The sequence below is a fragment of the Lygodium microphyllum genome, chromosome 27 (assembly GCF_053477565.2).
Source record: "Lygodium microphyllum isolate KBCC chromosome 27, Lygodium_microphyllum_v1.1.10, whole genome shotgun sequence".
NCBI classification, from domain to species: Eukaryota; Viridiplantae; Streptophyta; class Polypodiopsida; order Schizaeales; family Lygodiaceae; genus Lygodium; species Lygodium microphyllum.
In genome coordinates, this window is record NC_141161.1 from 104,968,038 (window position 1) to 104,986,168 (window position 18,131).

At 45.2% G+C, this 18,131-nt stretch overlaps 1 protein-coding gene across 1 annotated transcript in view; it reads right to left on the reverse strand.

Annotated features, from left to right (window-relative positions):
- Window positions 1-1,649: 1,649 nt before the first annotated feature.
- The window catches only part of LOC148012681 (uncharacterized), a 131,518-nt gene continuing 115,036 nt past the window's right edge, over window positions 1,650-18,131 (reverse strand). The window contains exon 10 of the mRNA XM_087668745.1: window positions 1,650-1,988. Within this exon, the coding sequence (XP_087524871.1) occupies window positions 1,839-1,988 (150 nt within the window). The 3' untranslated portion in view covers window positions 1,650-1,838. The remainder of the gene's footprint in view (window positions 1,989-18,131) is intronic.

Genomic DNA, 18,131 nt, shown 5'->3' on the forward strand with positions numbered 1-18,131 from the left:
GAAAAATCTCAAAGCCATTGTAGTCTATGGGAGTCTTCAATTAATTCAGTTACTTTCTAGAACATCTCAATAGCAATCATTGTAAGATTATTTGACTTTAATATTGAGTAAGAACAATACACTCCTTTTCAATGTTTTTGACACACATTTCTTTATAAGGGGTATGACAATTTAAGAATATAACTCCCACGCATGCCCCTGCTTATGCCAATTTAACAAAAGAATTTTCCCCACACATGCATGTGAGAACTCTATTTAAAATGATAGGAATGATACCTTCATATTATTAATCCTACATATTCATATCATCTTAATAGTCCAGTGTCACGATCCTATATTTACAATTTACACCACAAGCGATATCACAGTGGTGGGCTTGTGTGTGTGGAAAAACTTTGTGCACTTTTCAAACACCAACTTAAAGAAACGTCCAAGAGAGAGAAGCTTTGGGCCAATCTGAATGCTTAATAGAAGCAAATTGCAAAATAATCTGTGTTAGCATGTTATCAACAAGCCACTGAGGCAAGAGGAGATTTCAAAGGAACTGAGAATAGTCTGAACATAAGAAATGCTTTAAGTTTGGAAGAAGTGTGAGCACTAACCCTGAATGTTCCAGCATTGAACTGCTGAGAGGAGCATATACTTAGAGTAAGGAGTTAGGTTTGTAAGTAGCCTCCCTACTTGTGTAGCCCCATGAGTACAATTATATGCAAGAAGCTGGATGGGGACAAACCAAACGGACAGTTATCTTCAAATTCTACCAGGATAGGCGATTGGCTGAGGCGATTGGCTGGCAAGCTCATGCAGCATATACCTTTGCACGGGGCAGAGACCATGTGTTTCCATTGTGTGTATCCAGTGTTCTATAACATCAACTCTCAAGTGACTCTCACCTGGATATGGACAAAGATTACTCAACACTCTCAAAGGCACCTAGAAGAGTCTATTCAGAACACATGAGCAAGAGGGATGAGGCCTTCCTACAACCCTTTTTCCATTTAATGACTCCTCATATGATCTAGCAATATCAGCCACTGGATTGGTTTTTTCATTGGCCACGCCTGCCCTGAAGTGACAATATGCTAAAATTTTGAAATAAACAGCTACTGCTTTGACAATCATGGATAGTTAAAGTTGCTTTAAAATTTAACACGGTACTACAATATCACAATCACAAGAGCTTCAACTGAACTCTTCTAGTTTAAGCTCCAGTATTAGATGTTACCCAACTCTAGTGACTGAATTACAGACTTGGACAATGACGTTTAACTATGCATGCTCTGTGGAGTTTCGTCATACAATCCTTGTTGGAGGTCATTTAAACCAGTCACATAATGAACCAAGTAGGTGAATCCATGCTGATAACAAAAACGTTTTTGAGCTTAGCAAGATAAAAAGAAAGCTGCTTAATCAGAGAAAATCGACATACAAAAACATGCTTGAGCTTAGCACGATAAAAAAGAAAGCTGGTTAATCAGAGAATATTGACATACAAAAACACGAACTTTTAAAATATATAGCATCTTGCACTAAGTTGCAGCTTTAAGCAGTACTACAAATAAATGGAAAAGAGTAAAAATGTCACCCCAGTAACTATCATCACCAACTCTTCTACTTCTTTAAGGGTAATAAAACACCGCACACAGCTGTGACTTTCACATTGTAGATTACCAAAGAGATTACCAAAGAGACTGTCTGTTTGGAGATCTTCAATGTGAGAACAACATATCTAGAAGGCCTTTTGTTTCCATATACATCAGTAATAACATGATTTAATACAAAGCGATTCCAGAATACATGCAAATGCTTCTGATACAAGAAGCCATAAGTTTTGCAAGCTACATGCGAGTAAATGATAGTGCCCTGTTTTTCCGTCTTTTGTAATATGCTATCAGTATCCCACTTAATAGAACTAGAGCTATAGAGAAGAGAACTAATCCTGCTATCATTCCAGAATTGCTTTTGCTTGATGCATTTTGTGAATTTGACTGCAAAATCCAACAAAAGTCTCTCTCTCTCTCTCTCTCTCGCTCTCTCTCTCTCTCTCTCTCTCTCTCTCTCTCTCTCTCGTGAAGATAATTGAATTAAGTAGCAATATTTACACCAGACCATCAGGTTGGCTAAGAAAAATAGAGCAGCAATGTCAAGAAAAACCAGATTAGCTGAAACCACAGAGGAGATCTGCCATATTTTGTCATTTCGAGTCCTTTTATGAGCATTGAGTGATAGCATGTGGCATAGCATATACCGCTTGGTACTTCTTGGAGTACTCAATAGAACATGTTACATGACTCTAATTTAAACTCTTATATAGCCTTGCAATTGTTTTCTAAACTCTAATTCATGAAACTTTGTGCTTTCCATGATGTATCTTTAAGTTGCATGTTTGATATGTGTAGGCTGATTTTATATATAATTTTTATATGTATTCTTTTAATAAACATATGAAACAACTCATTTTATTCTTTAAAAAAATTTGTATGTTCCATAATGTACATATTCACATATTGAATGTATCGTACTAAATGTACGAAACCACCCTATCCGGAGACTCAAAGAAAAACTTGGCAATCAAAGACCAAGGCTACTGACCCTCACACAAAGCCTAGAACAATGATCACAAAGAGCAACCATACATGTCTCCAAATCTAGACTAGGCCCACCTCCCATTCTTTTAGGAGATCCAAGAAATGCCCATTCATGTAGAATCCTTCTTCCAAAGCAAGAAACAGGTGGGTTGAGTGATCTTCCATAATTATTTGAGCTATTTTCAATCTTACATGAAAAGGCCAAGCTTTTTTTTTTCCAAGAAAAGAGAATTCTATTAATAACATCTTAGAGAAAGTTCCCCTAAGGTAAATACAAAGTACAAGAAACTCTGTGAAGAGTAACTAAGTACATCAAAGATACAATGGTTGTGTAAACAACCAATCTGGTGGGCAAAGTGCCAGACCATCTGAGGGGTAGTGTAAAAGGTGTTTGAATCCCAAATCCTCAGGAAAGCCTCTCTTTTCTTCCTCGTCCTCTCAGAGCTGCCCTGCAAACTCTCCCATCTCCCACCGAGAGTATGGACTATCTCTGTCCAAATCCTTGATAAAGACTCCCCAGTGGGTATATCCTGAAGATCAATGACCTAGCTACATCTCACAGTCCATATGTACCAAGCTATAATGCTAGAAATCAGTTCCCATCTATGACAATGTTCCTGAGTCCACTGTGTTTGTGAGTAGTCTGGGGTAGAGATCCTGCTCAGATGCTGTCCAATGATGAGAAAAGAAATGCTCCCCTGAGTGTCCTCATAGCCGCATGCTAGACCTCTATCTGTGACCCAAGCTGCAGCCTCCCATGTCGCCATCATGGACTCTGCTGTACCATGGAATACTATCCTAAGAGCTCTCCTCCAAATCTCTTGGGTTCTAGGACAGTCCCATAGGCAATGTCTCTGTGTCTCCTCTGGCTCAACACATCGCGCACAAGCCACTGGGTCCCTACCATATCCAAGCCAAGTGCCAATTGCTAAGCTCGTATGGGCTAGAAGCCATAGAAAGAGAGATATCTTCCTAGGCTTGAAGCTGTCAAGTAGTCGCCTCATATCCAAGCCAAGTGCCAATTGCTAAGCTCGTATGGGCTAGAAGCCATAGAAAGAGAGATATCTTCCTGGGCTTGAAGCTGTCATGTAGCCGCCTCCAAAAGTCGTCTAGGAACTCATCTAAGACTCCCTCTCTATGCCAATGCCCTTATCTTGCTCATCTGTATCCTCCGTCCCAATCTAGTAGTGTAGCCAAAGAAGGGGATGTTAGATGGCCTATCAAGGAAGGGATCCCTCCACACCCACTCTCCTAGATCCCACTGAAGTCTTTGTAGAGGCCTTCTCTGGTATGCCCAATATCTCCATCCATCTGGTCTATGAGCCATTTTCTTTGAAAGTATGCCACTACTCTGATTCTTTGCCTGAAGCAGGCACTCAGTGCTGTAAGGTCAAGGTCCTCTCGTTGGAGGCAGCCATCCTCCTCAACTGTGAAAGTGAATGTCATGTCTTTGCTAGAAGGATATCCACTCTAGAGAAAAGACCAATCCAAGTCTGAGAGGAAGCTGTTTCAGTTTGCCAATCTCGTGGAACCACTTCCATCACGGCCTCAATCATAGCCCTAGCTCCCCTAAGACCCTGTAATCTCTGCCTTTGGGTCTCGTGTGGAAACTCTTGAAATGCAAACCACTCTCCCACTGATGTAGCGACCTGTAAAGAGAATCTCCCCCATGATAAGTGTGTTCGCTGCCCAATGGCGTGGCTTGACTTTGATCTCAAATAATGATTGAAGAGAAGAGGTTGTCTCCTCTTCTCTTCAATAGTAGTCGGGGGTACCTGGTGGAGCCTTGGAGATACAGATCTCCAAGCTCTAATAATGGCAGCTCCAAATCTGACCTCGAAGCTCCTCCCTAAATCTTTGGTGCTGATCTCCTAAAATATCTAATGAATGTTTGGCTGCCATGGTCCTCCATGTATAGGTGTCAAGTCCTCTAGCCTCCCCATCAAAAGTTTCTTCCAAGGCTCCTCACCTGGAAGTAGACCCCTAACAATGAGCTCGACCAATAAGGCTTTGCTCTGACTATCTGGGTCTATGATCCCCAATCCTCCTTTGGATCTAGGCTGTATGATGACATCCCAAGCCACCTTTGCTCTGGCTGGACTACCATCTCCTCCTGACCAAATGAAGTTCTTGATGAGGCGTTTCACCTAGCCACTACATGACCTAGAGAATGCCCAACAAGAAGTGATGTACCACATGGTCGTAAGAAAAACTTGGTTGGCAACCACTGAAAGGTGAGAAGGATCGAAGCTTGCACTTGAGAGCTATGGCGGGAAAGCAAGAGCAAGAAAGAGAGAGTCAAGAAATGGGAACTCCAACAGTCACAATGTGTGACTGGGCCTTCCTTTATTCAATTTGTCACTAAAAGAATAAAGAACAAAGTTATGGTGACGGGCGCCCGCCACGTGCAGTGTGCAATGGTGGTGACTGTCAATGTAGTAATACATGGGCGGCTAGGCGGAGGGGCTTTCACCCCCAACAACCTCCCACTTAAAGGCGAATTTGGCATAGTGAGGAGTGAAAAGAAAAAAGAAAAAAAAAAGACAATACAACATGTATACATGTACAACAACATGAGGAAAGACATCATCTCATCCCACGCCCATCAACCTCCTGAGGAAGGCAAAGCGCTCTGTAGAGAGGCTTTTCATGGGCAGATCTGCACGATTTTGGTCAGTCAAGATCTTGATAAGGTCAACAGACTTGTCCTCAACGACCCCACGTATGAAGTAATACCTCACCTCAATGTGTTTCGTCTTCGCATGGAAGACCGTATTCTTGGCTAACTGAATAGCACTCATAGAATCCGAATGCAGTGTAGGGATAGCAACAATACCAAGTTCAACAACCAAACGACCTAACCAAATGGTCTCCTTGCAAGCCTCAGTGGCTGCAACATACTCGGCCTCTGTAGTAGAAAGGGCCGTGCATTTCTGCACCCTGGACATCCAAGAAACAGCACCTCCAGCATAGATGAATACATAGCCGGAAGTGGACTTCCTTCTATCTGCATGTCCTGCATAATCAGAGTCAGTGTACCCGACGACTCCTGTATCATGGCTGCCATAGCATATGCACATATCTGAAGTGCCCTTCAGGTACCTCATGATACCCTTCATGGCATCCCAATGCTTCCTGCCAAGTGTAGACATGTAGTGTGCCACAACACCAACTGTAAAGGCAATATCTGGACGAGTGGCTATCATGGCATACATAAGACTGCCCACTGCAGATGTATAGGGAATCTTGGCTATCTCGGCCCTCTGCTCATCTGTCTGTAGACAATTAGCCTATGATACCTTCACATAAGAAGGCAATGGACAGCCAATAGGCTTTACGTCCTGCATGCGGAGGTGCTCAAGGACTTTATGAATGTACGCCCTCTGTGACAAGTAGAGGAGTCCCTGATGCCTGTCGCGTCTAATGCGCATACCAAGTATGTGAGAGGCCTGTCCCAGATATTTCATCTTAAAGCTCTGCTTGAGCTGAGCCTTAAGAGCATCCAGCTTATCATGAGTTTTTCCTACTATGAACATATCATCCACATAGAGTACCAAAATCAATAAAGAACCATCACGAGCTTTCTTCGTATAAAGACACGGATCCATAGTACTCCTGTTGCAGCCCTGTGATTGCATAAAGGCATCAAACTTATGATACCACTCCCTAGGTGCCTGCTTCAAGCCATAAAAACTTTTCTTCAATTTGCACACTAGGTGCTCTCGGCCAGGTTCTGCAAAGCCCTTAGGCTGCTCCATATAAATCTCATAATGCAAGTCCCCATGTAAGAAAGCCGTCTTAACATCCATCTAGTATAAATCCAAGTCAAGCTGAGTAACCAAAGCCAAGACTAAGCGCATGGTGGTCATCTTAACCACAGGAGAAAAGACCTCATCAAAGTCCACACCATGCTCATGCTTAAAACCCTTTGCTACCAATCTAGCCTTGTATGACGGCTTGGGGTGTCCAGGGGTACTTTTCAGCTTGTACACCCACTTGCATGGCAAAGCCTTCTTGCCCTGAGGCAAGGAAACCAAATCCCAAGTCTCATTCTTATGCAAGGAGTCTATCTCAGACGGCATAGCCCTCTCCCAGGAGTGACTGTCACCCTTGCGCATAGCCTCATCATAAGTGAAAGGCTCTCCTGCATCTCTAACCAAGACATAATGCATCAAGGGCTTAAATCTATCAGGTGGATGTTTGTCTCTAGCAGACCGTCTCATGGTAGGCTCTGCTGCCTGCCCAGCTGTCTGTCCAACACCCTGACCATGAGCATCTGTTGCAGCTGTAGGCTGTCCAATTGGCTGTACGGAAGCTCTCGACTCCTCCCGAAATATGACCCTGCGGATCTCAACAACTCTCTCAGGCTGCCTATGTATCTTGTCTTCATGGAAGACTACATCATGACTGCGGATAACTTTACACGCCTGCAGATCCCAGAGACGGTAACCCATCTCGCCTGCATCCCCATAACCAAGAAAAATGCATTTGACACTCTTAGGATCCATCTTACTTCTCTTGTCCCTGGGCACAAGGCAAAATGCCTCACATCCAAAGATACGGAGATGCGCATAAGAGAGAGGTTTTCCAGTCCATACCTCCTCGACAACCTGAAATTCCAAACCACTGGAAGGTGATCTGTTTATGATATGCACAACTGTACTAACTGCCTCAGCCCAAAAGCTCCGTGGTAGGCCTGCATGGCTAAGCATACTGCGTACACGCTCCTGGAGGGTTCTATTCATCCACTCAACCAAACCATTCTAGGGGGGGTATAGGGGGTGATCAACTGACGCTTAATACCTCTCTCATCACATAAATGCTCAAAAGCACGTGAGACATACTCACCCCCATTATCTGTCCTTAGGCATTTTAACCTATATCCAGACTGGTTCTCAACCAATGCAAGCCATCTCTGAAACACAACCAAGACATCGGATTTCAGCTTAATGGAATAAGCTTAAACTTTCCATAAAAAATAATCTATGAAAGTAACAAAATACTTTGCACCACCCATAGACTGACAAGGAATGGGTCCTCAAATATCCGAATGTACCAATGCTAAGGGCTCGCTCATGCGTGGCCTACAAGACTTCGTATGCGTAGACCTAGTCTGCCGGCCAGAAAGACAATGCTCACATGAATCAAAATCAAAATATACATAATCAAGGGACAGTAAGTACTACAAACCAGAAAGCATTTTCATTCCCTTCAAAGAGATATGGCCCAAACGGGCATGCCAAAGAGATACATGTGGGATAGAACCCACAAACAAAATATGATTAAGGAAAAAAACGGATACAATCAAGGGATAGAGGCTGCCAACTTTGGCACCTCTCGCAATCACAAGTCTGCCACGAGTGATCTTCCATGTAGGGTCTCCAAAAGATACATGATAACCTGCGTCATCAAGCTGTCCAGCTAACATGAGACTGCGTGTCAAAGCAGGTACATGATGTACATCCTGCATAACAAAACTGCTACCAGAAGGGAACTGCAGCCTAACATCACCAATGCCCACAATATCAAGGGAGCTGTCATCACCCAAGCACACAGAACCTGAAACAGCACGGTATAAATGAAACCACTCTCGGCAAGGTGTCACATGAAAGGACGCACCTGAGTCCAAGAGCCAATACTGTGCATACATAGTGTATCTCTGTCATTTGCAAAGCACTAGAAGAAACTGCAAGGATATAATCATCATCAACATCCTCAGGTTGCATAACATTGATCTCTTCAATTTTAACACTTCACTTTGCAGACACTATGCTGCGATCAGAAGACTTATCCTGCACTTTGTCTTTCCCCTTATCTTTGCGCCTTTCATTGCGCAGTTCATGGCATTGTGGCCTAATATGGCTCTTTTTCCCACAATGGTGACAAGTAACATCTACATTCCTGCCACGGGATTTGCTACGTGACTTGCCACGAGACTTGGACCAAGATTTCTAAGAATCCCGTCCACGGCCACTGCCACTGCCATGCTTTCCATATCCATCATTCTTGCCTCTAACTGTCATAGCATGCGACACACGAGAAACATCCAAATTCTTACGGTTAACCTCTTCATGCAGAAGAGTACTCTCAACATTAGATAATTTTAAGGTAGCAGTAGAGGCACACAATGCAGTGCGGAATACATCCCATGACTCATTAAGAGTACCAAGTAAGAAAAGAGGAGTGATATCCTCTGCAAAAGTGATATCCTGTGAAGTCAAGTTCTTGAGTATAGCATGGAACTGACTCAAGTGAGCAGACATAGTCACATTCTCCTTCATGCCCAGATCCATAAGATGCTTTAGCCAATACATCTGACTCGTTGGACTTTTCTTGTCATAGAGATTCTTGATTTTATCCCACAACTGTCATGCACTCTATTCTTCCTCAGATACATTGTAATGAACCTGTTTTGTGACAGATAATACAATAGTGGACTTGCATAACTCATCAAGCTCAAGCCATTCCTCATTTGGCATAGTTGTAGGCAGATGCCTGCTCAACCTCAATGGTTTGATCTGCGATTTTTGCACCAACACCTACCAAATCTGGCTCTTCCAATAAGAGTAATTCGTACCATCAAGCTTAGTGATGTTGAAAATAGCATGTTTGTGGACGAACTCACCATAATGCAAGTTGGAAGACTGTAGATAGTTCAAAACTGCTTGTTGTTTACTGCAGAAAATGAAAAAAAAAATCTCTAAAATCGAGAGAAAATGACGAGAAAAGTGTAACCAAAGCTATTGCCCACCAAGTACTAGTGAAAGTACATCATTTCAGAATATTTCAGCATGAAAAATCCATGTCAGTCCGGAGTTATATGTTTACTGTAATAAATGAGAACAAGATACTGTGAGAGTCAATTGCTGACCAAATCACTGCACCAGGTTAATAAATGGCAACCAAGACACGACCAGCCATAAACTGGCATAAATCAGTACCAAACAGTCATCAAGACTCTCACAAACACCCAAACATGTCACCAAAGTATCCATCAGTGAGTAGGCATACCCCCTGGATAATAGGGCAAAGTATACATACTACTGGCAAGACCTGACACCAGTAGGTGTATGCTCACAAGAGTGCAAAGCCCAAGCTCAGATCAAAAGCAACTCCAAGATATCAGTGCATGAACCATGTAACATGTAAGTGTAAGAGATCCCAAAGTCTCAAGTATCTGCAAAATGCTCAAATAGCATAAACCTCCTCCTCAATGTCGGTCAAGCATACAAGATGCTCCCACTGGCTCAAAAGGAGCATAAACGAGCTCAACAGCTCAAGAAAACCAAGTCAAAGTACCAAAGACAGGTAACCAAGACAATGCCTCAATAGCATCCCAAGAGCATGACGGTTACAAAGCAACTGTAGGTAGCATTCATGAGCAAGGCATACATCCCAATAAAGATCTCTGACAACCAAAATGACATCCAATACAAAATTCCGGAATAGCAGATAAGAATCCAAGCCAAGTCTTCAGAGAGCACTAAAGCTCAACAAATACATGGTACACTGTGCCAAGACAAATGCATCAAGCCGTAGACGTCGGGTGAGCATGTACCCAAAGAGCATATAACTGTCAAAGCACTGACCACTGTCAAGCATAGACCGATGTCAATAAGTGTGGGCCGAAATAAGCTCAAGCTTCCAAAAGCATCCGGATCAAATGATGAGCTCGAAGTCGTCCCTCGATGATCAATACATCATAGCATAACCCAAGACATACACCCGGAACCAATAGGCATATGTCAAAGCACGAGAGGTAGCTTCAACCCAAGAGTATTCAGCATGCATTTATTGTTATAAACTGTGTATTTCCAACCCCACAATCAGGCCAAAATCATAGTATAACATGTATCTTCAATCCCCCAATCAATTAGGATGCAATAGGCATCAAACTGGTTATGTAGTCATGCCCAAACAAGCATAGGCAAAAACTATGAATGTAGCACTAGCATCAAATGTATGTGGACTGTTTATAACAGTCCTGAAACATTGTTTTCAGCTACCAAACCAATGCCTAATCTCAAAGGATCAATGCCAAGTATCAATACATGTGCAAGAAGCCCGAAATGGAGCCCGAACAAGTGCTTAATGCCAAGCTGGAGCTGGAGCTGAAGTGGCTGAATGGTGGCTGTCCAGAATCAAGCGCAGATTTGCGTGATGTTTCTGCTATTCCTGTTGGTCCACGTGGCAGGTTTGGAGAGGTTGGAGGGCTCAAACATGAGCCAAAGAGGCCTAGAAACAAGCCTCTAGCAACCCACAACCAGTGGCAAAGAGATATGAAGGTTGGAAGCTTCAATGGTGGCTGCCCTGTTTACCTAGACCTTTGCATTGAGATAAATCTCTGAAATAATGAAGCAATACCTCAATGTCAATGCCCTGATGGTGCCTCAATAGGCCGGGAAGAAGCTCGGGAAGCCGGGGAGTGACGGGAGCTTAAGAGAATTGTCAAGATTGTGGGAGAGAAGAAAGGAGTCTCACTTGTAGCTTTCTTGCTTGCACAATGGGGGAATACACACAGAGGTGGAGGCTGAAAACAATTTTTCTCTTCTTAGTTTGTGTAAGCCAAAAAGAACTCTAGTACGAGGAAATAGAAGAACCCTATATATGGGTCTCAAACCAAACTCAACTAACTAAGGTGGCATACTAATTGAGCCATAAACTAGAGTAGATAAGGATAGCTATCATGTAGCTATTATTCATGGGCAGTGTACCAACCGCATCTGCAACTGACAAGTCGGTGACATAAATGCACAACGGTCACCCTGGCATATCACGAGTGGAGCTCGATATCTCAACAAGAATGAGCTATGGCTGCCGGGAAGGAGACCCAATGTGAGTGGGGAGTTGATGGGAAGCTGAGAATGCCATGAGCCAAGCTCAAGAGTCGGAAGCTGTGCTCTGATACTAGTTGAAAGGTGAGAAGGATTGCAGCTTGCACTCGAGAGCTATGGCGGGAGAGCAAGAGCAAGAAAGAGAGTCAAGAAATGGGAACTCCAACAGTCACAATGTGTGACCGGGCCTTTCTTTATTCAAACTGTCACTAAAAGAATAAAGAATAAAGTGATGGTGACGGGCGCCCACCACCTGCAGTGTGCAGTGGCGGTGACTGTCAGTGTAGTAATACACGGGCGGCTAGACGGAGGTGCCTTTACCTCCAACAACCACTACTCTTCCTGCCAATGAGAGTCTCCCCTAGCTCCAATACAAAAGTTATTGTCTGATGCTCAAAAGGAGGGGTGCCAGCTATTGCTCTGAGGTAATGTCAATCCCCACATGGCATTCGAGATATCTCACCGTGGTCCCACAAGAAACCCATGTGAAATCCTCATGCAATCGCCACTCTAGCTGTATAGTGTCGCATATCCAAAATCCAAAGGATTTGTGCCAATTAATTAATGCTCCTGATGCTCTACAAACTGTCTCCATGGCTGTTACAAAGGCTCTAAAGTTGCCCTCATTCCCATTGAAGTAAACTGTTGTATCATCAGTAAACTCCACATCAAGAAGCTCCTCAAATTCAAGGATGGGTAGCCTGATGCCTCTGATACCTGCAGATCTGTCTCTCAAGAAGGAACTTGTGGCCTCTGCTACAAATAGAAACAAGAACGGAGCAAGTGGACATGCCTGTCTAACTAATCTATGGATGCTGAATCTATCTCCTCTTGCCCCTCCAGCCATGATCTCGCTATGTGCTGAAGAATAGAGAGCTGCTTACACCCTTGACCCACTGCTCTGGAAAGCCCATCCTCAGCATTGTGCCCTCCAGGAACTCCCAATCCACGCGATCATGTGCCTTCTCAAAGTCGAGAAGGAGCACAATAAGGTCTTGTCTCCTGAATCTAGCCAAAGCTGTGGTCTCCCAGAAGGTGAAGATGTTGTCTAAGATGCTACACTCTCGCACAAATCCTCTCTGAGTGGGGTGTAAAATATCTGACATCAATGGTGCCTGCCTGAGACTAATCGCCTTTGCAAGGATCTTATAGGAAGTTTCAAGCAAGGTGATCGGCTTCCACTGTGTGATCTCCAATCTATCTCCATTTCCTTTTGGGATCAGATGAATCAACCCCTCAAAGAGTCTCTCTGGCATAGTCCCTGATGCCATAATCTCTTGAAGGGCTGAGTGAAGGCCTTTTTTAATAAGATCCCAGTATCTCACAAAGAAGGATTTATCTAGTCCATCTTTCCTTGGACACTTGCCTGAGGGAAGTGCCCGAAGTGCCTCCTCCAACTCCTCCGTAAAATGGGCCATCAGATTTCTGCTCATCCTATCTGTAACCACCCTCTACGTGCTCTGCCAAACTACTTCTCTATCTCTGTCATATCCAGGGGGTCTAGTGGTGGATCCTAGAAGGGATATATAGTATTGTGTGGCCACCTGTCTCGCCTCTAGAGGGCCCTATGCAATGTATCCATCAGCTCTCCTGAGTCTCCGAACACCCTGTCTAGAGTGTTTAGGCCTTGTGGTGCGGAAAAAATCCCTATTAACCCTATCCCTAGACTGAGTCCAAAAAGAGGCTCTTGCATGAAATATGTACTCTGATCTAGCTTCCTTCATGGAGTCAATCTCTGCCCTAGCGCTATGCATCCTCTCAACTATCCATCTGCATCCTGGTCGTCTCTCCTCCTCCCTTTGTAAGGCAACCAATGATGCCCTAGCAGCTCTTTCCTTCTCTAGAAGGCTCTGTCTCCTCCTTGTGGCCTCCTCTCTGAAGAGGGAACTAATCTCCTGTAGGCTCTCATCCAAGTCACTAGCTGCCCGTCCAGCTGAGAAGGGTCTAGATCTCCAACACGGTGTGATTGTTTCTCAAAAATCATCCTCATAAAACAAGTGCTCTGGAATCCTGACACTGGAATGGGATCCCCCAACTCTCTCAAGAAGAAGTATCTAAATTGGTGAGTGGTCGTGCCAGGTATGATGCCTGTAAGGCCGCCTTTGTCGCAGGCCCAATCATCCACATAAAATAGATCAATCCTGGAGAAAGTCTTGGCTCCTATCGCCCTGTCTCTCCTGGAGAACTGAAGTGAATCTGTGATCCTGCCAAACTCTATTGTGAACCATGGGTCCTTGCCTCTAATCTGGAATAAGAACTCCTCCCAAGCAGCCTGCTCTCCTCTCCTAATGGTTTTTGTGCATCTATCTCTCCTGTCCTCAAGAGCCTCCACCATCTTAAAGTCACCCCCACCATCCAATGATCAACCTGTGGTAGAGACTGGACTGAGGGTGGTCCAAAACTGTCTCCTGTCTCGTTGGCCATTCGGGACGTAAATGGCCAACAAACCAATGAGTGCCTCCTCCACTCTCACGGAGATCCACATGGCTCTTCCTGGAATCAAAATACCCCAGCCCTATACTGACTGAGTCCACTGCTCCCCAACACATATACATACTCCAGCCTGTATCTCGCTAGCATCTACAACTGCTGCCCAGTAAGTGCGACTCTTACCTGGCAATAGCTTCCCGCAACATCGGGATATCTTGTCTGCCGAAAGATGGTGCTCCTGTAACATAAGAAAATCAATCGATCCTCCTACTAGAGCTCTGTGTAGATCCTGATGCATGAGGCTCCGGCCCTGCCTTAAGTGACGACCTTCGAAGCCTCATACATTCCATGAGAGTATCCTCATGGAGTGTGTCTCAACCTCTTGGACCGGCGTGGCTATACAACCCATGCCTACCTCTGTTGCCTCCTAGTATATACCTGATCATGTGTCCTCTCCGTTATCTCTGCTGCGGGGTGTAATGGGGGGAAGTCCTCAGAGTAGGCGTCTGAGTCCTCTACCTCCTCCTCACTGTCCTGAGCTATCACGGCCTCCCCTACCTGCTATGTGTCGGGTACCTGAGATAGACTAAGCTTGGGAAGCTCAACTTGATGGAGTAATTGTCTAGGGGACTGTGGCGTATCTGAAGCCTGTTGTAGCTCCTGAGAAGCTATTGGTGTCGCTGCCTCCATGGGCTGAATCACATCCATCTGCAATGCTGCCCCTATCAATGGCTGTGGGACCTCTGGCTCTTGGGCATTAAGAGGAGCATCTACGGAAGCAGTGTGGGGCTGCAATGGCTCTGCATGTGTTGGTGGCTTGATGTCCCCGATCACTCTCCACCGTCTCAGCTCTAGGCCCTCATGCCTCTACCTCTCATCAGTGCGCTCTCTTCGCTGGCACGGTCTCCTCTATCTAGCCTTGCGCCGTCTCTGGCGCTCTGCATCACTCCTCTGGCGCATCTTAGGTGTACCACCTCCCTCATCCCTGAAGGAGGTCTGGCATTGGCGTGTCTTGGGGCATTCAACTGCAAGATGTCCAATCATCCTACAAGTAAAGCACTGACCAAGGAGACCTATATAAGAGACTGGTTGGATAAGAAAGCCCTCGTGAATGGAGGGAATTCTAATATTCTGGGGAAGGCATTGCAAAGACTCTGTGGGTGTTATCACTCGGACCGATGGGTATCTATGTGGGGCCTTCTAAGACTATGTCAGCAAAGGTCCTATCCCTCTGTATGACGTGGCCGAATGCATTGCCAATCTCAGAAAGATATGGGGTAAAATACTCATCAAGGCTAGGAAAAGAGATGGTGATGGCAATGCCATCTCCAAGCAATGAATAATCCCGGCCCTCGATCCATCTGTCAAAGTATGCTATTGAGATCCTGACATCAAGCGAGTTGGTAGCAAGCATTGCCTCCATCTACTCGGGTGAGCTGAACTGGAGTCTGAAGCATCCCTTTCCAAGGGGCACCACTCATGTGATCTTGGCTTGGATGCCAATAAGAGCAGACTAGATGGAGTCCTTAAGACTGTGGATAGGCGGACGATCTCCAACCATTCTGCAAGCCAAGGATGATGCTTCTAGGGCTGTCACTCTCTCCCTGAGTGCTAGCTCTGTGTTCGGAGCAAAGTGGATTGGTGGGAAGGCATCGGCTGAGTGTATGCGGGAGGCTGCACTGGAACCCCCTGGGGATGGTGGAGGACCGGCTACAATCTCGGGCGATACGCTAGCTCCGTGTGTTGGTGGTGCAAGTGCTTCATGGTTTGTTGGTGCAGGGTATAGCTGCTGGTCTGCCTGTTGGGGTTGTGCGGGGGAAGGGGAGATGGATGTTGCTTGTGCAAGGAATCTTACGAAGGCTGCAAGGGTGGATGAGGAGGCTGAGGAAGTGTCCATGGCTGCAAATGAAAAGGCCAAGCTTGTGATTTCCAATATACGAACTTGTCCATGATGCATGAGGAAATCTCTTCCATCAGCATTTCAGATGAGACATGCACCCCCAAAGGATAGCCCAAATGTCTACAACAAGCAATGCCTTTAGGCACAACCTCACCTTTCCATCTTAAGGCTTGAAGATCTCTTTTAGTGCAATTGGTAAGAGCTAATTTAGAGGTATTAATGCGAAGTCCCAAAGCAAGGGCAAACGAGTCCCATCTATTCATTGCTCTTCAGATATTATCATGATCAGCTTTAAGAAATATGAAGCCTGAAGGTGTTGTCCACCAAAGCTTGGCCAACTAGCTGCTTGTGTGAAGGAAGAGAGAGGTCAACCATCTCACCATTAGCTGCCAAGCTAAACAATATCATCAAAATGGGACAGGTAGTCAAAGCAAAGACGCCAAGACATCAGAGCGTACATTCAAATATTTAGCCCTCCATTGATTCTGGGCATGCAAACTAAATAAACCTTTAGAAATCTCAATGCTTATATCTGTATCAGTTTTCTATCAGCAGAGTACTGTGATGCAGAAAGGAATGACTGGACTGAAAAAAGAAACACTGAACACTGAGGGGAGAGAGAGAGAGAGAGAGAGAGAGCCTGCCCTGTGCGCCAACTGACCTTCCCTCTCCCTGCACAACTGCTTTCGTCTGCTTCCTGGACGCCACAGGTCCCACGTCTCCTGTCTGCATGCCCTACCTGCACCCCTTACATGTGCACCTACAGTCACCTGTTGTCTGCAAAGCGCCCACGCCAGAGACAGCATGCACAACAGAGCAGGACGTCAATGATAAGGTGCAGCCTGGAGGAAATGCCCTGACGCTGCTAAGCCTGCACCCCTTCCTGCAGCAAGTGTCCTGTTTGCCCTGCACCCTTCCTGTCTGGTTGCCCCACATGGGGTGCATGCTGCCTTGGGCCCAGCAAATGACTTCTGTGCAGGATTGCAGGGGGACTCGATCCGACAAGACCCATCATCAATTCATCAGCTATTTGCTGGCAGCAACCCATCAAGCAGAAATTCACATCACAGGAGCATAGTCCGAAAACCCAATCAAAGCTGGTTCGATGTGGGCTGTCACACACTGTGTATACATATAAACACAAATGACCCAAGTCATGGATGAGAATGAAATAGCCCCAAATGCTGACATGGAGCATGTTGAGCCCCTTGTCAAGCAATCCAAGTGTGTAGACGCCTCACTGGTGGAAGAGGCAAATGCGCTGCCCTCTGGTGAATCGCAAACAATGCCGTGTGCTTCAGAGATTGGTCACACTCTGTCCTATGCTCAAACAACAGGGCAATCAAATGACTCCTAGCTCTTGGATTAGGAGCATCTTTTGGAATTCGCCAACACCTTGGGGCGTATGTGCGACATAATCAAGATACTTGTAGTAACTTGAAGAGAGTGATGTCATCATTACTACCATGGAAACAAAAAAGGTGCTGAGCTCGTCCTCCTCCTTCCATGACAAAGCTGTCATCTTGTTCTTTACTGCCAGAATTCCTACAATGTTTCCGATACACTCACGGTTCATGAGTGTCGTGCAAAAAGACTATGTGGTGGATATCTTTGTAGGCACAAGGGGGTTTTATGAGGTCCTACTCCAATCCCCTCAACAATGTGAGGCTGTTTTAAGTAAGCTGCCATTGTTTTATGACCACAAATTGGTGCATGTTGTCCCATGGCAGACTTCACAGAATTGTTAAAGCAAGAATGTCCAGAAGTAGAGGGCTGCCCATCGGCCCCTTTTGCTTCATGCCATGTCAAGGATTTGCAAAGTGTTGTTGGTACCTCCTAGTACTCCAGCCATCAATAGAAACAGGATGTACATGTTGGGATGTAAAGGTCCTTTATTCACCTCCGTGTATTTTACACGTGTATTGTTATGTTGTACATGTGAATGCACCCTTACGGGCCCTAAGTATAAATACATTTTATTCTTTGTGTACCAACACATTGTTGGTACACCCAAATCTGTTCGTCAGTCTTACTCTCACTCTCACTCACCTGTTCACTTCCTCTGCTGCAAATCTTCACGCTTCCGCTACCCGCGCGCTCCAACAACTGGTATCAGAGCTGAGGTTCAGGTGCTTGCGCTCCTCGAAGTCCGCATGAGACATCACCAGCTCTTCGCTCGCGAGAAATCAGTAAGTCGTCACTCATATAGGTCAGGTCGTCACTGTTTCCAGGCACGTGTATGTGCTGGACAGTCAGGCGACAGTGTTGCAGGTCATGTTTTGTGCAAGCGACAACCTGATAGACAGGGAACAGGTCGTTTTTGACCTCTCAGCCAGGACAGGTCGGTTTTTGATCAGGCAGCAGTCAAACAGGTCACGA